A 22,625-nucleotide genomic window follows, 5' to 3' on the forward strand; every position below is an offset into this window, starting at 1 on the left:
GCATTATGTAATGTAATATTTTATATTTTAGGATCAGAAATATTGTCAATGGAATAAAGTTTTGCTTTTTTTCCTTCTGAATGGTACAAGAAATCTAAACAACAACATAAAAATGAATCTTGATAAAACAGACGATTCTTATGAATTACAAAAGCTACAGACAGCGGACGGACAGGATGTGGAAATGCAGAAAGAAGTAGGCGACGAACAATCAGCTCTCCATCAGTGTCCCCCTCCAGCGTATAACGAGCTGGTGTATGACGGAGGGGGCGAACTCGTGCCCCCCGAGAAAGATATTCCCGAAGATGGGACGATCAGACATGTTGAACGGAATCCAGAGGCGGAGATCCCAAGAGAGACATGGGGGAAGAAGATGGATTATCTCCTGTCTATTATAGGATACGCTGTCGACTTGGCCAATGTATGGAGGTTCCCATACCTCTGTTACAAAAACGGCGGAGGTAAGTACATATGTACTATTTCATAGCATTTCAACCTATTTTCTTGCTTATATACAATTAAAGTTCAAACACGCTGTCCTGGGCACATACACACACAAACACACAAACACACACATACACACACACTTTAGCTTTCTGGGCTGTCTGTCCAGCACAGAGGGTTAGTGGGTAGTGGTTAGTGAGAGAGATGAGGGTGTAGTGATCTTACACTTACCCATTGAGTTGTTAAAACTCGCTCTGGATGGTGGCCGGTACCGGGCTGCGAACCGTGTACCTACCAGTGTTATGTCCGATGGCTTAACGGCGACACCACTGAGGCCGGTTGTACAATTTCATTTCATTTCAACCTGTTTTCGTGCTTATATACAATTAAGGTTCAAGCACGCTTTCTTGGGCACCCCCCCCCCCCCCCCCAGCTTTCTGGGCTGTCTGTCCAGGGCAGAGGGTTAGTTGTTTGTGGTTAGTGAGAGAGAAGAGGTAACAACTCTATGGTCAGGTGTTAACTTAACACTCGCCCTGGGTTTGGGCCAGTACGGGGCTGCGAACCCAATACATACCAGTCTTACGTCCGATGGCTTAACAACGACACCACCGATGCCGGCAATGTATTATTCATACGTCTGCGTATAAAGCAATAAAAAACATCAGAAAAACAAATTACCAAAAAAAGCATAGTTTTCTTCGTGTTAACTACAAGTACATGCTCGCACGCACCCCTCCCCCTCGCCACACACACACATACATACACACGTACACAGTAAATGTCCTTTTAATTTTGAAAGTAAAGTTTGTTTTGTTTAACGACACCACTAGAGCACATTGATTTGTTAATCATCGGCTATTGAATGTCAAACATTTGGTCATTTTAGCATATAGTCTTAGAGAGGAAACCCGCTACATGTTTTCATTAGTAGCAAGGGATCTTTATATCCACCATCCCACAGAGAGAAAACATTTTCTAAAGGTCTTATGTACTCAGCACCTTTCTTTCTCGTTTTCGTAAGGGCGGGATGTAGCCCAGTAGTAAAGCGATCGCTTGATGCGCGATCGGTCTGGGATTGATCCCCGTCGGTGGGCCCATTGGGCTATTTCTCGCTTCATCCAGTGCACCACGACTGGTATATCAAAAGCTGTGGTATGTGTTATCCTGTCTGTGTAATAGTGCATATAAAAGATCCCTTGTTGCTAATCGAAAAGAGTAGCCCATGAAGTGGCGACAGCGGGTTTCCTCTCTCAATATCTGTGTGGTCTTTGACCATATGTCCGACGCCATATAACTGTAAATAAAATGTGTTGAGTGCGTTGTTAAGTAAAATATTTCCTTCCGTCCTTCCGTTTTCGTTATTAACCTTTCCTTCCGTTCTTCCTTTTTCGTTATTAACCTATCTTAAAAGTTTTCCATTCTTACAAATCATAAAGAATAGTACCCATGGAAATGCGCTGTTATTAATTAATCATCTGTCTTAAAAATCCATCTTTTTTATCTTTTTTTTTTATTGTCCCCAGGTCATTTCGACGATGCCAGGGTTGGGGTGCCCTGATTCATCGCCTCACAGAATATGAATTAGATTATACACGCTAAATACTGGAAGTACATACACTTTGTGGTAGTATGCTGATTATAGTAATCGTAATACTTATACAAATAATGTACATGGTGATATATTTAATATTAATGCATATGTACATGTAGATAGTAGTATTATAAATGACTAGTTAATAGAAATATATTTAAATAGGCTGGTTGATGTAATGGGGACATAAAATAAATATATAAGTTTAGAAAGAAAGAATGTTAAAAAGAGAAGTTATAGTAGGTAATTATAGTGATAAGTAATAATGTCAAAATTCACGTCAAGCGCTCGCTTGATAATTGTTTCTATTATCTTCCATCAAATTACCTTCTTGGCTGAAGAGTCGTTTCCATGGTGCCCAGATTGTATTATACTCTTCATATTTACGGTTTTTAAAAAGAATATATATTTCTATTTCGTATTTATTTTGTAAAACGTTTTGAGCAGCTATTATATTTATTTCATTTTTTTTCCATTTTTGTCTTGTATATATAATATTTAATGTTTACTAACAGCCAGTTTATAAATATGTCTTTTATATCGCCTATTTGTCCAAATAAAATAATTGTTTTATTTAATTTTATTCGAATTCCTTTTTTGTTTAAAATCCAATTTACAACAGCATTCCACAGATCAGTCACTTTATTACAATAGTAAAATAAATGTGTTAATGTTTCTGGTGAACTGCCACAGAACGTACATTCATTAGTATCTATGTATTTAATTTTATGTAAAAAAAAGTATTAGTTGTTAGTATCTGGTGTATAATTCTGTATTGAAACCATATCAAAGTTGTATCTTTGAGACTTATAAAAGGCACTCTATAATAGTTTCCCCATTCTTTTGAGTCAAAAGCAAAACCTTGGTTTCTACATCTTATTTGTGATGTTGGTGTAATAATTTCGTGATTTAATAGTTTATACATGTCTTTAATACCTGTTTGACTTTTAAGAATAATATTAAATTTTACCGGAAATACAGGATTAGTTAGCAATGTAAAGTGGCCATTTCTAACGTTGTCTGCTTTATTTATAAATGCCTTAATGCTGTTTATAAGCGATGAATATTCTAAAAAGTGTGAATTTACGTTATATATATTTTTTAATTTCTCAAATATAAAGAAATTGCTGTTGTACCAAATATTTGAGCTTAAAATGTTTACTATTTTTTCCAAAAAGATTTTTTGTTGAATTAACTCCCAACTGTATAAGACATCTTTCCAAAACATGTTTTTTAATTTCTTTCTTTTTATATTCAAATTATAATCTCCATTTATTACAAGGTCTCTATTGGATAAGTTAGTAGTAGATTCAAACAGTTTAATCCATTTTGAGTTACCTACAAATAGTCTCCTGAGCCATGAAGCTTTTAAAGCTATCATGAAATTATATATATTTAACATTTGTAATCCACCATCTTTGAATTCTTGAGCTAATAAGACTCGTTTTATTTTATCGGGTTTATTTTGCCAAATGAATTTATGAAATAATCTATTCAAATTGTCAACTTCTTTTTTGGATGGGTTTGGTAGTGAAATTAGTAAATATGTAATTTTAGGTATTATTAATGTTTTTAATACGGTTATTCTTCCTAAGACAGTTAACTTCCTTATTGACCATAGTTTTATCAATAGTTTAATTTCATTAATTGTTGTGGGGTAATTCGCTTTAACAATTAATTGTAAATTTACTGTAAACGTTATTCCGAGCATCTTAAATTCTGTTGTATTCCATTCCAATTTCCATCTTGAATGGTGATAAACATCTTTTGACGTTTTTTTTACTGCCTATCCAAATAGCTTTTGATTTTGTATAATTTATTTTTAATCCAGATACTGTGGCATAATATTCTAATATTGTTAAAGTATTAAACAGAGATCCAGGAGTTCCATCCAATATAAAAGTTGTATCGTTTGCGTATTGGGATATTAGATATTGTTCACCATCGATTGTTATTCCATTTATGTTTTCGTTATTTTTTTTATTAATATAGCTAGAATTTCAGCGCAAATAATAAAAATATACGGAGAAAGTGGATCACCTCGTCTACATCCTCTTTCTAATTTAAATGTCTCTGACAGAAAGCCATTTTGAATCACCCTCGACATTGAATTATTATACAGAGTTTTAATCCAGTTTTTAATTGAGGCTTTGAAATTAAAAATGTCTAATGATTTTTCAATAAATGCCCATGATACAGAGTCGAAAGCTTTTTCAAAATCTACCAAAAGCAGGAGACCTGGTATATCGAGGACGTCCGTGTAGTGCACGATATCATATATTAATCGAATGTTTTCACCAATATATCTACCTTTAATGAGACCAGTTTGATCGTTGCTAATTATTTTATCTAGCACTGTTTTTATTCTATTGGCAATGCAGCCTGAAGCTAATTTATAAGTACAGTTAAGCAATGTTAAAGGCCTCCAGTTTTTTAAAAACTGTTTTGGTTTATTTGGTTTGGGAATACAGGTAATGATACCCAGCTTTTGGACTTCAGACATTTCTTTGACAATATAACTATAATTTATTGATCTAATGATAACATAATCTAAATCAATCCAAAAGAACTTGAAGAATTCAGCAGTGAATCCATCAGACCCAGGGCTTTTTTCATTTTTCATATTTTTTAAAAATGATAGCACTTCTGAATATTTTATTTCTCCTTCCAGTGCATTTGTTTCCTCATTAGTTAGCTTATTATAATTAAGTCCATTTAATTTATCTATAATCTCGTCACTTACTTCACTTGAGGGCGCAGAGTACAGTTTTTTTTTAATAAAATGTTTGTGTTTCTAAAAGAATTTGTTTCTGATTTGTTATTTCTACACCATTTTCTAACTCTAGTCTTGATACTAACTTGCTGTAATAATTTCTCGATTCCATATTGCAGAAGTATTTCGTTGGCTTTTCTCCCTCTTCAACCCATTTCGCTCTTGATCTTATATAATGTCCCTTATTTTTCTTCTCTTAATTTCTCTAGTTGTAGTTTTTTTTCTTCTATTATATTTATATTAGTAATTTCTTCGTTGCATTCTAATATTCTAATTTCATCACATATTTGTTTTTCTAATTCATTTTGTTTCTTTTTTCTGTAAGCAGAATATGAAATCGTTTTGCCTCTTATTTCCATTAATAAAGTTTCATTAAAAAGTTGGTCATTTATTACGAATTGTATCGCTTCATTGGGTATTGTACTTACACTTTCTCTTAAATAGACAGGAACTGCGTATTGCGTTTTAACATTTTCAATTGTATTTTTAATAACTTTTACATATTCTTTATCTCGTAACAATGCGTTGTTAAATTTCCAAAGTCCACTTCCTTTTTCAACCTCATTTATTTTCAAGTGGGCAACTACACCAGAATGGTCAGATCGGTAACTATTTTCGATTACAATTTTTTGTACGTATGGTATTAAATTATTTGAAAGTAAAAAGAAGTCTAGTCTGGCTTGTTTTGCTGGATTTTTCTTACGGATCTTTTAAATCTAACATTTCTGCCGTTTCTATAATTGTATTGCGTGAATTAGGATTATTAATATATTTATAGTGTTTGGTATCTAAATTCTGATTCAGTACTAAATTAAAATCTCCGCAAACTATATATTTATCAGTTTGGAAGTCTTCTAAATTGTTAAAAATATTTTCATAAAATTTAGGATTATCTCTATTTGGTCCGTATAAGGTCGTAAGAATAATTCTCTCTCCTTCTATAGTGATATCTATCAATATGAAGTTGCCCGAATTGTCTTTTTCTATTTTGTGTATTTCGTATTCAAAGTTATTATTAAACATAATGGCTACTCCTCTTGCATTTCCAACGTAAGAATTAAACACATATTTATATCCCCATTGTGTTTTTTATATATGGTTCTAGTTCTACTCTGAAGTGGGTATCTTGCAGACAATAAATATTATAATTTTTACATTTTAAGTAATTAAGTACGTCTTGACGTTTTTTAGGATCTTCTAGTCCCTGACAGTTTACCGTCATTATTTTTACACACGCCATCTTAAATGATTATGTTTACTCTTTTTATAGGTGGAATTTTCTATATTTCGAATTTGGTTATACTGGATCTGATAATTGGCACCATTCCCTATCCAGATAATACTACTACTGTAAGCAAAATTCGAGTATTGGCTATAAAGCTTAACGTGCCTTTGACAAAGATAAATAGGAGTTTGAAAAAATACGTGAAGAACAGATAGAAATGGAAAAGAAGTGTTGAATACAAAAAAAAAAATTAAACAAATCCACACCCTTGCAAACATCGACATGCGTATTCAAACATAGAGAACACAGCAGTGAATTCAAACACACACATTCACACACTACACTAAATACAATAGAAAACAAAGGTATTATCATGGGGAATTATCTCCCCCAACCCCAGAATGTTTGATAGGTTATATAACCAGAAGGAATCCAAACTTTATTTAAACCAAATAAATTAAAATATCAATCTTTCGTCTAACACCCATATTCAGTTGTGCATAAATCCAAGAATGGAATTAAATATCTACATGGACACTAATAATGAATATAACTGAATTTAGGATATACATGCACATATACATACATACATATTACATATATACATAAATATTACAGGGCTTCTAGAAAATGGTAGCCTCACTCGCGTTAAAAATCCATCTTATTATTTTATTATTTTTAGAATGAATAGAACACAAAGACTTGCATTGTTATTAATTAACCATCCGTCTTAAAAGTCGATCTTATTATTCTCCCCAATCAGAATGAATAGAACACATAGACTTGCATTGTTATTAATTAACCATCTGTCTTAAAAGTCCATGTTATTATTCTCCCCAATCAGAATGAATAGAACACAAAGACTTGCATTGTTATTAATTAACCATCCGTCTTAAAAGTCGATCTTATTATTCTCCCCAATCAGAATGAATAGAACACAAAGACTTGCATTGTTATTAATTAACCATCTGTCTTAAAAGTCCATGTTATTATTCTCCCCAATCAGAATGAATAGAACACAAAGACTTGCATTGTTATTAATTAACCATCTGTCTTAAAAGTCCATGTTATTATTCTCCCCAATCAGAATGAATAGAACACAAAGACTTGCATTGTTATTAATTAACCATCTGTCTTAAAAGTCCATGTTATTATTCTCCCCAATCAGAATGAATAGAACACAAAGACTTGCATTGTTATTAATTAACCATCCGTCTTAAAAGTCCATGTTATTATTCTCACCAATCAGAATGAATAGAACACAAAGACTTGCATTGTTATTAATTAACCATCCGTCTTAAAAGTCCATGTTATTATTCTCACCAATCAGAATGAATACTTTGGTTTTTGGGGTTTTTTTTATTTAACGACGTCACTAGAGCACATTGATTTTTTATCTTATCATCGGCTATTGGACGTCAAACATATGGTCATTCTGACACTATTTTCAGAGGAAACCCGCTGTCGCCACATAGGCTACTCTTTTTACGACAGGCAGCAAGGGATCTTTTATTTGCGCTTCCCACAGGCAGGATAGCACAAACCATGGCCTTTGTTGAACCAGTTATGGATCACTGGTCGGTGCAAGTGGTTTACACCTACCCATTGAGCCTTGCGGAGCACTCACTCAGGGTTTGGAGTCGGTATCTGGATTAAAAAATCCCATGCCTCGACTGGGATCCGAACCCAGTACCTACCAGCCTGTAGACCGATGGCCTGCCACGACGCCATCGAGGCCGGTCAGAATGAATAGAACATATAGACTTGCATTGTTATTAATTAACCATCCGTCTTAAAAGTCGATCTTATTATTCTCCCCAATCAGAATGAATAGAACACATAGACTTGCATTGTTATTAATTAACCATCCGTCTTAAAAGTCCATGTTATTATTCTACCAAATTAGAAAGAATGATACACATAGACTTGGGCAAATTCAGGTCGAATTTTTATGCCTAGCATTTTCTATGGCCATTTGGGCCACTGAACACGAATCCAGTGGACATTTTTTGTCTACGGCCACGTTTTATATCCGAAACTGTAATTTATTCAAAATGGCGGCCAAATTTCATCAGTTGCCATGATTTTTAGTTTTTAGAGCATATATAACCCGTGCAGTATATCAATATATATAGGTTTTGGGGGTTGTAGAACATAAACATGGCAGTTATAAGTAGCTTACACTTCATACAGAGGCTCTTTTTGCATTCTACTGCATTTATTCCAGCGGTTTGAGTGCACATTTAACTTTTAAATTAGGATGACACAATTCTATGAACCATGCTGTTTTATCTGCAAAAACAGTGTAGAGAGAACAACAAAAATAACATCTGCTGACCCTGAGGACTATCCACTGATTTACAACTATCAACAGTGGCGGATCCAGAAAATCCATTGGGGGGGGGGGGGGGGGGGGGGGGGCAGTGACATGAAGTGGAATGCCAAGGGGACTTTGTGGGAGGTCTGGAGGCGGATCGTAAAAAAAATGAAAATTAATATATAATAAAATTATAACTATCGCAAAATTTGACCCGCCTCAGATCAACCAAAAAAAGTGGCTATCTAATCAACAGAATGCTTTCAATATGCAATGCACAAGAAAAAGGTTTCAACCACCTATAAAGGGCAATGCAAGTGAAATTATAGGGAAGAAAGCTTGTATTTGATTGGATTTTTCACCAGCCTCGGTGACGTCGTGGTTAGGTCATCGGTCTACAGGCTGGTAGGTACTGGGTTCGGATCCCAGTCGAGGCATGGGATTTTTAATCCAGATACCGACTCCAAACCCTGAGTGAGTGCTCCGCAAGGCTCAATGGGTAGGTGTAAACCACTTGCACCGACCAGTGATCCATAACTGGTTAAACAAAGGCCATGGTTTGTGCTATTCTGCATGTGGGAAGCGCAAATAAAAGATCCCTTGCTGCTAATCGGAAAGAGTAGCCCATGTAGTGGCGACAGCGGGTTTCCTCTTAAAATCTGTGTGGTCCTTAACCATATGTCTGACGCCATATAGCCGTACATAAAATGTGTTGAGTGCGTCGTTAAAAAAAACATTTCTTTCTTCTTCTTTTTTTTTGATTGGATTATAAAAATGTTTACCACAAGACAGAATGGAAGGAAGGAAGGAAATGTTTTTATTTAACGACGCAAACAACATATTTTATTTACTGTTATATAGTGTCAGACATATGGTTAAGGACTACACAGATATATATATAGAGGAAACCCGCTGTCGCCACTTCATGGGGCTACTCTTTTTGATTAGCAGCAAGGGATCTTTGATATGCATCATCCCACAGACAGGATTGTACATACCACGGCCTTTGTTACGTCAGTTGTGGAGCACTGGTTGGAACGAAAGACAGAAAGAGCAGTGGTTAAACAAATATTGGTTGACTGTGAAACATTTCGGAAAAATGAAGAAGTATGAGAATAGTTCAAAGTCAAAGTCAAAACTGTCTTCTAAAAAATACAATATCGGAACCAAAAACAGTTACCAGATAAAAGTTAGAATCTGATAATGGAGTACATGTAGGTATGATTTACATGAAGTTTCAAAATGAGATTTCAAAAACTACCTTTAACAATATAATGCATTATGTATACCTTACGTAGGATGGAAAAACACAAATGACAAGAATTGGACAAAGAAAAGACGTAAATGAATTTTACCCAGGAGCTACATGATTTACCAAACCTTATCAATTGAGTTCACAAATGAATCGTGTGTAGGCCTACAGTTTGAATGACCATCTTCCACCCTGATGTTGGCACCAGCCACACCCCCAACACTGACATAATGTATACTAAAAGGCAAAAGTTATTGTGACATGGATTTATGGATGTAAACCAGAGAAAATGTGCATGAAACAGCTCGAAGAAATGCAACCAAGCAGTTGTTGCAGCGATTGCATGCTTTGTGCAAGAAACATGGGCGTTTAGTGGCCTCAGTGAGACCTGTATCAATGCTTAAGGTGGACACACTCGCTACTGACTGTGTGAACTTCGCTCTGGACCCCCTCTAGTGATGTGGCTCATTTGCATATGACAGGTGCGCCCTTTTCATAGACTATTGCTTGTTTCCATACCTTCGGACATTTCTCTTTCCATGTTATAACGTTTTATACACAGCAGTAAAAACTTATCATCAATTATCTTTGTCTCTTGTGTGTCACAATAACGTTTGCCTTTTAGTATATATTCAAACAGTACAAAAGACTCCTTCATAAACACGCTCATTGGGTTCTTAGTAAATCTCGAAAATGTACCTCAATGGCGGAATTACTTTCGCTCATCACTTTATCCTTTTCTTGCTACTTCTTCTTCTTTTATGCTACGTTCCTTCTCTGTTCACATATTTTCTTTGTATGCCAGTTAAAGGAACGTAATGTTCAAGAATGGAAGGTGTACTGTTGCATTATATTGTCCCATCTTCATTAATCAAGGCAATATTCGTTCCTCGTATTCAGCCTTGATACATGTAGTCAAGATTACTGATATCCACTACTAGCGCCCTCTATTGGAAGAAAATTTGTAACACTGATTATGTCCCTTACACGATGACATCGCTGACCAATCACAGCATCGGTAACATGTGACAATCTTGAAAGCAATATCAAAAATTAACCGCCGGACGCTGACGCTGCCATCTTTGTTTACAATAACAAGGGAATCTATAAGGAGCGTTGCGATTCGTTGCAATCAGATCTCATCGCATCCAATGAAATTTAAGCATTTTGTGGCACGATTTCTTGACGACATGTATCAAGGCTGAATACGACGAACGAATATTAGCCTTGATTTACGAAGATGTATATTGTCCATGCCAGTTATTCAAGTAGACGTCTTCGTTATTTTCAGTCATCATATACTTCATCCTCTGTCTTTGTTGTTATATTGAATGAATTAGTGGTCAATCAATGAATTTTCATTTTGTAATATTTCTCAGACAAAGATCTTGGACTTTTCTCCCATAATGTTCTGCGATATTCTGAAATAGTTCAGTCAACCAGAATGTGTTGAGTTTTTTTTCTGCTTTTTGTGTCTTGGGGTAAACCTGTATATTTATCCAATCAGGAAGGAAATGTTTTATTTAACGTCGCACTCAACACATTTTATTTACGGTTATATGGCGTCGGATATATGGTTAAGGACCACATATATATTGAGAGAGAAAACCCGCTGTCGCCACACAATGGGCTACTCTTTCCGATTAGCAGCAAGGGATCTTTTATATGCGCCACCCCATAGACAGGATAGCACATACCACGGCCTTTGATGTACCAGTCGTGGTGCACTGGCTAGAGCGGAAAATAGCCCAATGGGCCCACTGACGGGGATCGATCCCAAACCTCGCATTAAGCGAGCGCTTTACCACTGAGCTTTTATATGCACCATCCCATAGACAGGATAGCACATATCACGGCCTTTGATGTACCAGTCGTGGTGCACTGGCTAGCCCAATGTACCCACTGACGGGGATCGATCCCAAACCTCGCGTCTCACCCTCATTTATCCAATCAATGCACTCGTTTTACCTACAATTTCGTTTTCACTGTCATTTTAGTCACTTGAAGCCTTTTTATGCTACATAATGTATGGAAATCGTGCTACTGTTTTTGTTTTGGTTGATATTCGTGAGCACTGTTGATAGCACTCTACGAACAAGTTTCCTGTTCTGCCCACACCGCCTGTGCAGACATAACAGGATGGTTCGGAAAATGTATGCCATGCCTTTTCAACAATAAAGATATAGACCCATGTTTTGGTATTAAATATGGTGAAGACATGACCTACTTACAAATTGTTCACTCAAGGTACTAACAAAATAGTTAAATTCCATGATATCCTGTAGAAAAAAAGTGATATTTTTAGTACAAAAAGGCAGGAAAGACCTCTATATGAAGTCTATGCTATTTAAAAGTGTCAATTTCCGTGTTCTATGACCCAGAAAACCCATATATAGATATGTTACATGATGTGTAAGATCTAAAAGCTATCAAATACATAAAATGAGATGAAATTTGGACGTCATTTTGAATAAATTAAAGTTCCGGATATAAAAAGTTGTCGCAGACAAAATATCCCACCAGTGACCAAAATGGCTATAGAAATGATAAGGCATATTTATCTAATTTAGAAAAAAGTATTTATTTGCTCAAGCCTATTAAAATATATAACATGAAAGCAAAGCTTATAATTACGTATTCCTCTGAAATATTGGGCTACAACTTAGTCAATAAAAATATTATAATTTATTAAGTAAGTTGGAAAAAATATAAACAATATTGCTACGTTAATAATATGCAAATTTATTTTATCATTATGCAAGAACAGTCAGCGTCATTACCAGAATTAGCTATATATCTAACTTTCAGTTCAGATATTTATTAACATGATACAATACTAGCTTAGACTAGAAGAATTAAATTCCAACCGTCTACACCAAGGATTCATAAAAGACCAGAATACCTTGAAATAGCAACAACTTTATCATGGTTTTCTAGCGTGCAACATATATTAAGACCATTAAATCTTCAGCGTATTCTAATGTGATCTCCATACAACACACTTAACCACGCACCTGTTATTAAAGATGTTGTAGACTTCGCTCGCTCGCTCGCTCTCTCTCTCTCTCTCTCTCTCTCTCTCTCTCTCTCTCTCTCTCTCTCTCTCTCTCTCTCTCTCTCTCTCTCTCTCTCTCTCTCTCTCTCTCAATCAATCAAGGTCCCAGGAAACTCTTTACTCCGATACATGTCATAGCCAAATGTATGGTTTCCGTATCATATTCAAATGCATGTTTTACTCTATGAATTTGGCCCCTTGAAACTCTCCACTCTTAGATGACAGGTCTAAGATATTCATGTCCTAAATTATTTTGTTGTGTCACACATCTTGTTATATTTGTTTCAGGGGCGTTTCTCATCCCTTACTTCTCTATTCTGATCCTCGGCGCCATGCCCGTGTTTTTTCTCGAGATGTGCCTCGGCCAGTTCAACAGGCAGGGGCCAATCTCCGTCTGGAAAATAGCCCCCATGTTTAAAGGTAAGTTTTCTAAAGCAGCAGAAAGAAAGATAGCAAGCAACCCACTGCTGAAGAAAGAAAAAAGTGTGTTTTTTGTTTACGACGACATCAACTAGAGATTTACGGTTTTAAGGCGTCATGAAACATATGGTTAAGGACCACACAGATTTTGAAAGGAAACCCATCTGTCGCCAAAAAACGTACAGGCCTGCTTACAGAATTCCTAATTAAAGCAGCAAAGGATCTTTTTATTGCGCACTCAACACAGGTTATATGGCACAAGACCATGGCCTTAAGGAACCAGTTTTGAGAGGACTGCTGTCGCCAAGTACATTTACACCTACCCAAGGGAGCGCTTGCCCAGAGCATAGCACAAACCATGGCCTTTGTTTTATGGAGTCGGTAAGTGGTTTACACCTACCCACTGAGCCTTGCAGAGCACTCACTCAGGGTTTGGAGTCGGTATCTGGATTAAAAATCCCATGCCTCGACTGGGATCCGAACCCAGTACCTACCAGCCTGTAGACCGATGACCTAACCACGACGACCGAGGCCGGTAAAAAAATGTGTTGAGTGCGTCGTTAAATAAACCATTTCATTTAGTCTGTTTACTCTACTGTAACTTTATCCAAATGTGTTATAGGTTTGTTGATGAACCAAACTTAGTGTCCATTTTCACGGGTTGAACCTGCGACTTTAGATACATTATATGTTCTTGTTTAGATTATCAATGTCTGCATATGTAATGTGTTTCTGGTGGTCTTAATCTTCGGACGTCCTAATGTGTGTAGTAGGCTAGATTTTGAGGCTAAATAATTTCGTAATCACGAAAATTACATATTAGGAAATAAATTCAATTTGAGTGACGAGGGGGCGGGACGTAGCCCAGTGGTAAAGCGCTCGCCTGATACGCGGTCGGTCTAGGATCGATCCACGTCGGTGGACCCATTGGGATATGTCTTATTCCAGCTAGTGAATCATGACTGATATATACAAAGGCCGTGGTATGTGCTGTTCTGTCTGTGGGAAAGTGCATTTAAAAGATCCCTTGCTACATTAATTTTTTTTTAGCGAATTTCCTGTGATAACTACGTGTCAACATTACCAAATGTTTGACATCCAATAGCCGATGATTAATAAATCAATGTGCTCAAATGGTGTTGTTAAACAATACAAATCGTATAAAACAGGTATTTAACATATTATTTTGTTGTTAAAAAGGCTATATTAGTCGCCTTGCAATGATAGACACGCCAGGATACTTTCTTATCTAAACGTTTACAAATTATATTTAATATAATATATATTTATTTTTACTTTTACAGTTTTATTATTGTTTAAGCTGTTAGCTGTTTTTCATCGGGTATTATATGTGAATGTTCGTGCTGCAATACCAAGTGTTCGTGTTTGATTCTAACGAGTTCCGAAGTCTGATTTTAACTCAATCAGACGCTCACACATTTCATTTTAACTCGGTTAGAAATGCTATTAACTCATTCAGAAGCTAAACTAATTTAGAGTACACTTCACTGGATTCATGCAGGGAAAATACTGATTTTTTTTAATGAGAACAACAAATGAAATAGAGAAATCACAGCCAGGACAGTGCTAGAAAGTCATACAGCATTTATACAGCAATAATGTACAGTCTAGACTGTTTTAAACAGATACCAAAGAAAATATCCAAAAATGTTTTTCTAAAGCATAAAGGGCGGGACGTAGCCCAGTGGTAAAGTGTTCGATTGATGCGCGGTCGGTTTAGGATCGATCCACGTCGGTGGGCCCATTGGGCTATTTCTTGTTCTAGCCAGTGCACCACGACTGGTATAATAAAGGCCGTGGTATGTGCTATCCTGTCTGTGGGATGGTGCATATCAAAGATCCATTGCTACTAATGAATTTATTTTACCGGGTTTCTTCTATGAGAATATATATCAAAATTACCAAATGTTTGACATCCGATGATTACTACAGCAGTTAAATGATTAATGCTGTTCGATTTTGTATCAGAGTAAGATAACTGATTAGTTAGCAGTTAAGATTACGTCACCTTGTACAGGCACGGCTGAGCAGGGTGGGTGGACTGGGAGGACTCTAGCCCCACCCCCACCCCACCCCCAATAATTCTGAAAAATACTATTGGTAGTAAATCTTAAGATAGAAAATAATTTTACTTGTAGAATGCAGGAAACTGCATTTCAGGACATCTGGTTTTCAAAATGTTACGGGGGAGCATACCCCCGGACTTTAATTCCAAATACTGTAACTTTATAAATATAATATTTTGTGTTTAATTTTGGAAATCCGTATGACTAAATATAAACATGTAACCTCATACCTATTCGCAAATATACGCGAGCGTTTGTGAGATTGATTTAATAGAGCTGCATTGAGGTTGTTCACCTTTTAAGAAGTATATTATTTTTAAAAATTAATTAGTTAATCATTTAGTTAGTTATTTGACTGGTTAGTTATTTGACTGGTTAGTTATTTGACTGGTTAATTATTTGACTGGTTAGTTATTTGACTAGATAGTTAGTTGACTGGTTAGTTGACTGGCTCAAACGAGGCTGTATGATATTTCTAGGTAGAGGATAAAAAAAGTTAAAGTTTGTTTTGCTTAAGGACACAACTAGAGCATATTGATTTGTTAATCATCGGCTATTGGATGTCAAACATTTTTTAATTTTGACAAGTAGTCTTAGAGAGGAAAGCCGCTATATTTTTTCATTATTAGCAAGAGATCTTTTATATGCACAATCCCACAGACAAGATAGCACATACCACGGCCTTTGATATGCCAGTCGTGGTGCACTGACTGAAACGATAAATAACCCACCGACGGGGATCGATCCTAGACCGTGGGCGCTAAACCACTGGGCTACGTTCCGCCAGAGGATTCACCGTCCAAACCGGCACCTACGATATTCCAAAATAAACTAACATGCATTATATAAAGGATTTTCATAGTCCTTTGAAGTTCAGGGGACTGGTAACCCCCCCCACCCACCCCCACCCCACCCCCCCACCCACCCACCCCACCCTCGCCTCCAGCACTCTCCCCTGGATCCGCGTGTCTGATTCGTTTGTTCGTTCACTTAATCTTTTGTTTAATTTATAAATTATTCAACAAATTTATTAATTTTAATTTAAAAACAATTAATTAATTAATTTATTTATTTTAATATTTCTATTTCATTTTACGTATTAATTAATTAATTAATTGGTTATTTAGTTAGTTAATTATTCGATGGTTTGTTTATTTGTCCGTTAATTTTGTTTGCCTATACCAGAGGCGGATCTAAATTTTGCGATAGTTATAATTTTATTATATATTAAATTCTTCTTTTTTTCACGATCCCCCTCCAAACCTTCCCCAAAGTTCCTTTGGTATCCCACTTCATGTCACTGGGGCCCTCCCTATTTGGATTTTCTGGATCCGCCACTGTATACTGATGTTTTGGTCTGTCTGTAGGTATTGGCATGGCGTCCTGCTTCATCGCCTACATCGTCGCCTTCTACTACAACATCATCATCGGCTGGAGCGTCTTCTTCCTCTTCTCGTCGTTCACGGGCACGCTGCCTTGGACGAGCTGCTACAACGACTGGAACAGCGACAACTGCTGGCAGGTCGACTGGATGCAGAACGACACCAGCCACAACACCACCTACAACACCAACACATCCGTGTCCTCCACCGTGGAATTCTTTGAGTATGATGCCCCACCCCTCCTCTCACATACCCCGGCTCAAACATCCCCACCCCACCCCACCCAACCACGTCCCTCACACACCTTGCCCCTCACACACTCCACCTCTCCACACACTCCACCTCTCCACACCCCCCACCCCTCTCAAACACGCCCCTCACACATTCCACCCCTCAGACACTCCACCTCTCACAGATCCCACCCCTCACATACCACACACCCTGCCCCTCATACATCCCACCCCTCACACACCCCTCCATGCCTCTTACACCCCCCACCCCTCACACACCACGACCTACAACATCAACACCTCTGTGTCATCAACCGTGGAGTATGATACCCCACCCAACCCATCCCCACCCTCCACGCCTTCACACAACACGACCTACAACACCATCTCGTCAGTGTCGTCCTCCGTGGAGTATGATACCCCACCCAACCCATCCCCACCCTCCACGCCCTTCACACAACACGACCTACAACACCAACACGTCAGTGTCGTCCACCGTGGAGTATGATACTCCACCCAACCCATCCCCACCCTCCACGCCCTTCACACAACACGACCTACAACACCAACACCTCTGTGTCATCAACCGTGGAGTATGATACCCCAGCCGACCCATCCCCACCCTCCACGCCCTTCACACAACACGACCTACAACACCAACACCTCTGTGTCATCAACCGTGGAGTATGATACCCCAGCCGACCCATCCCCACCCTCCACGCCCTTCACACAACACGACCTACAACACCAACACCTCTGTGTCATCAACCGTGGAGTATGATACCCCACCCAACCCATCCCCACTCTCCACGCCCTTCACACAACACGACCTACAACACCAACACCTCTGTGTCATCAACTGTGTGTATGACCGGCCTCGGGTGTCATCAACTGTGTGTATGACCGGCCTCGGTGGCGTCGTGGTTAGGCCATCGGTCTACAGGCTGGTAGGTACTGGGTTCGGATCCCAGTCGAGGCATGGGATTTTTAATCCAGATACCGACTCCAAACCCTGAGTGAGTGCTCCGCAAGACTCAATGGGTAGGTGTAAACCACTTGCACTGACCAGTGATCCATAACTGGTTCAACAAAGGCCATGGTTTGTGCTATCCTGCCTGTGGGAAGCGCAAATAAAAGATCCCTTGTTGCTAATCGGAAGAGTAGGCTAGCCCATGAAGTGGCGACAGCGGGTTTCCTCTCAAAATCTGTGTGGTCCTTAACCATATGTCTGACGCCATATAACCGTAAATAAAATGTGTTGAGTGCGTCGTTAAATAAAACATTTCTTTCTTTCTTTCTGTGTGTATGTGTATGTGTATGTGTCGGGTTTCCTCTCTAAGACTATATATTTCACAATTACTGCATGTTTGACATCCAGTAGGCGATGATTAATAAATCAATGTGTTCTAGTTAAACACAACAAACTTTACTTTAACACATACCAGGAGAGGCGTGCTTGCCCTTCATCAGAGTTCCGGAATCAACGACCTTGGCCCGGTGAGATGGCAGCTGGCACTCTGTACGTTTGTCACCTTTACGGTTCTCTATCTGTGTCTGTGGAAAGGAGTCAAAAGTACTGGGAAGGTAAGGTCTTTTTTTATTTATTTATTATTATTTTTTTTTATTATTATTTTTTTTATTTTTTTTTATTATTATTATTATTATTATTATTATTATTATTATTTTCGTGGGTTTTTTGAAAGGTAAGTTTGCACAAAGCCAGTATAAGAAATACGATATTTGTATAATACCAACCAACCCCCAGATGAACCTCAGGCATGGCGGAGCAGGGGAGCAGGGAAATTGGGGGGGGGGGGGGTGTGTGTGGCTCTATCCCCACCAATAATTCTGAAACAAAATTATTACTGGTAGTAATGTTAAAGGTAGAGATGAATTTTACTTGTAGTATGCAGGAAAAAGCATTTCAGGACATCTAGTTTTCAAAATTTTACGGAGGGGGGGGGGGGGGGGGAGGGGGAGGGGAATACCCCCGAATCCTCCTATACACTTTGCTTTGCGCTTTCGATCTCAGTCATCGCCCCTAATATTTATTTGCTTCCGCCGTGCCTGTATATGGCAGAGCTCGGGACGTAGCCCACTGGGAAAACGCTCGCTTGATGCGCGGTCAGTCTAGGATCAATCCCCGTCGGTGGGCCTATTGGGCTATTACTCTCTCTAGCCAGTGCACCACGACTGGTATATCAAAGGCTATAGTATGTTCTATCCTTTCTGTGGAATGGTGCATATAAAAGATCCCTTGCTACTAATGGAAAAATGTAGCGGGTTTCATCTCTATGACTGTGTCGAAATGACATATGTTTGACATCCAATAGCCGATGATTAATAAATCAATGTGTTCTAGTGGTGTCGTTAAATAAAGCAAACTTCTTCTTGTTGTATATGGCAGGGCTTTAAATCACACTAATTTAGGCACAACTGATTTGTTTTATCTGTTCTAAGCACACCAAAGTCGTTTCATTGTAGTAATGCTAATAACAGCTGGTAACAGAACTTGGAAGACTTCCTTTGTATATTGTTCGAAAAATAAGAATAGTGAAGTACTAGTTGAAACTTTTAGAAACAAATAGTGGATATTTCATGTTTTTTGTCAAATATGATTTATATCTCATCTCGTGAAATTTGCAATCATATACCACGAGTCGCTCTTGCGCGACGAGTGTGATATGATTGCAAACTTCACGAGATGAGATATAAATCATATTTGACAAAACAAAACATGAAATTCTCTATTTATTATATAACTTTTGGCAATTTACCATTATTTTTAAAATGGCAGCAGCAAAATAGTTCCGGCTTTCTTACAGTGGAGATAACACTTTCTACAGTGAACCGGCCTCGGTGGCGTCGTGGCAGGTCATCGGTCTACAGGCTGGTAGGTACTGGGTTCGGATCCCAGTCGAGGCATGGAATTTTTAATCCAGGTACCGACTCCAAACCCTGAATGAGTGCTCCGCAAGGCTCAATGGGTAGGTGTAAACCACTTGCACCGACCAGTGATCCATAACTGGTTCAACAAAGGCCATGGTTTGTGCTATCCTGCCTGTGGGAAGCACAAATAAAAGATCTCTTGCTGTCTGTCGTAAAAGAGTAGCCTATGTGGCGACAGCGGGTTTCCTCTAAACAAATCTGTGTGGTCCTTAACCATATGTCTGACGCCATACAACCGTAAATAAAATGTGTTGAGTGCGTCGTTAAATAAAACACTTCTTTCTTTCTACAGTGACGATAACACATTTTAGAGTGACTCTATAATGTGTTATCGTCACTGAGTGACTTATAACATTTTTATTTGACTGATATTTTGAGATATTTCACTGAATGTTATATAATAAATAACTGTATTTTGAAATCACTGTATGATGATATGCTAGAATGTCCAAATAGTTCTAACTGGCTTTATCATGTGAATAAAATTACTTTTATCACTAGATTTTGGAGATGTTTGGTATAATCAACATGTCAATAGTACTGAGATATTTTTGAAAAGTGTACAAATACGTTTAACTGATATCTTTATTCAAGAGAGAGAGAGAGACACTATGCTAGAAAACTCTCCTAAATGTAATGTATATAAGCATTTAATAGATACGTTTTGCTTGCAGTACTACCTTAGAATATCATTGCCAGATTGTTACACTACTCTTATAGACCCCTACGCGTGCTGTAACCTCACCGTGGTGCAGGGGTGTAACATTCTCTTTGAGAATGGCCAATACAGCACAAATTCCCTTGTTTTCTTCGAGATACAATTATAGTTTTGAGTAAAAGTCAGTATCTATCTGTGATATTTGTATTTTTGCAGTTCTTTACACTGTGTTTTTATTTAAATCTTGAATTTTTATATTGATGTTGATCATCACTTTATTTGTTTGCATTACCATAGTTTGACACCCAATAGCCGATGTATTTTTCGTGCTGGGGTGTCGTTAAACATCCATTCATTCATTCATTCATTATTATTATAACGAAATTTCGTGTTTCTTCTTACCAGTTGTTTGTTGAACAAGGTAGATAGGCCTTACACCTACCCACTGAGCCCTTAAGAACTCGCTCTGGGTTGGAGTCGGTATCGGGCTGCGAACTCTGTTCCTACCAGCCTGTAGTCCGATGGCTTAACACTACGACACCGAAGGTGGTCATGTACGGTTATTTTGATTGTTTCGAATATTGTATACAAAGTCCATGCACATGTCTGTATTGGTCACGGTGTCCAATATGAGCTATCTAAAAATAACACGAGCCCTTCCCACCCCTGAATTGTGTTCAAACTTTACGATACAGTAGTTTTCTCGTGAATACAGTGGTGTGTTTAGGAGGGCAAGCGTACGCGATCGCTCGCTAGACTGGTTTTTGCGCCTAACGTTAAATTAACATGACAGAAAGGATACGATAGAAGGAGTCAAATTGTTTACAAGCGCTCGTCCCCTGAACAGAGATACATGTGTAACGACTGTTTGTGTGTAACTGTTTGTGTGTTACTGTTTGTTCACAGGTTATGTAACTGTTTGTGTAACTGTTTTGTGTAACTGTTTGTTCCCAGGTTGTGTAACTGTTTTGTGTAACTGTTTGTTCCCAGGATGTATAACTGTCTGTGTAACTGTTTGTGTAACTGTTTGTTCCCAGGTTGTTCAACTGTTTGTTTTCATGTTTGTGTAACTGTTTGTTGCCAGGTTGTGTAACTGTTGGTGTAACTGTTTGTTGCCAGGTTGTATAACTGTTTGTGTAACTGTTTGTTGCCAGGTTGTGTAACTGTTTGTTGCCAGGTTGTGTAACTGTTTGTGTAACTGTTTGTTGCCAGGTTGTATAACTGTTTGTTGCCAGGTTGTGTAACTGTTTGTGTAACTGTTTGTGTAACTGTTTGTTCCCAGGTTGTGTAACTGTTTGTGTAACTGTTTGTTGCCAGGTTGTATAACTGTTTGTGTAACTGTTTGTTCCCAGGTTGTGTAACTGTTTGTGTAACTGTTTGTTGCCAGGTTGTATAACTGTTTGTTGCCAGGTTGTGTAACTGTTTGTGTAACTGTTTGTGTAACTGTTTGTTCCCAGGTTGTGTAACTGTTTGTGTAACTGTTTGTTGCCAGGTTGTATAACTGTTTGTGTAACTGTTTGTGTAACTGTTTGTGTAACTGTTTGTTGCCAGGTTGTGTAACTGTTTGTGTAACTGTTTGTGTAACTGTTTGTTCCCAGGTTGTGTAACTGTTTGTGTAACTGTTTGTTGCCAGGTTGTGTAACTGTTTGTGTAACTGTTTGTTGCCAGGTTGTATAACTGTTTGTTGCCAGGTTGTGTAACTGTTTGTGTAACTGTTTGTGTAACTGTTTGTGTAACTGTTTGTTCCCAGGTTGTGTAACTGTTTGTGTAACTGTTTGTTCCCAGGTTGTGTAACTGTTTGTGTAACTGTTTGTTGCCAGGTTGTATAACTGTTTGTTGCCAGGTTGTGTAACTGTTTGTGTAACTGTTTGTGTAACTGTTTGTTCCCAGGTTGTGTAACTGTTTGTGTAACTGTTTGTTGCCAGGTTGTATAACTGTTTGTGTAACTGTTTGTTCCCAGGTTGTGTAACTGTTTGTGTAACTGTTTGTTGCCAGGTTGTATAACTGTTTGTTGCCAGGTTGTGTAACTGTTTGTGTAACTGTTTGTGTAACTGTTTGTTCCCAGGTTGTGTAACTGTTTGTGTAACTGTTTGTTGCCAGGTTGTATAACTGTTTGTGTAACTGTTTGTGTAACTGTTTGTGTAACTGTTTGTTGCCAGGTTGTGTAACTGTTTGTGTAACTGTTTGTGTAACTGTTTGTTCCCAGGTTGTGTAACTGTTTGTGTAACTGTTTGTTGCCAGG

At 37.8% G+C, this 22,625-nt stretch overlaps 1 protein-coding gene across 2 annotated transcripts in view; it reads left to right on the plus strand.

The window, feature by feature from the left end:
• The first annotated feature begins 276 nt into the window (after positions 1-276).
• LOC121389464 (sodium-dependent dopamine transporter-like) overlaps positions 277-22,625 on the plus strand; it is a 44,412-nt gene continuing 22,063 nt past the window's right edge. For both annotated transcript variants that reach the window (XM_041521101.1, XM_041521102.1), the window contains exons 1-4: positions 277-461; positions 12,946-13,077; positions 16,532-16,769; positions 18,222-18,360. In XM_041521101.1, coding sequence (XP_041377035.1) covers positions 374-461; positions 12,946-13,077; positions 16,532-16,769; positions 18,222-18,360 — 597 coding nt within the window. In that variant the 5' untranslated portion in view covers positions 277-373. The remainder of the gene's footprint in view (positions 462-12,945; positions 13,078-16,531; positions 16,770-18,221; positions 18,361-22,625) is intronic.

Source organism: Gigantopelta aegis, chromosome 14 (assembly GCF_016097555.1).
Source record: "Gigantopelta aegis isolate Gae_Host chromosome 14, Gae_host_genome, whole genome shotgun sequence".
NCBI classification, from domain to species: Eukaryota; Metazoa; Mollusca; class Gastropoda; order Neomphalida; family Peltospiridae; genus Gigantopelta; species Gigantopelta aegis.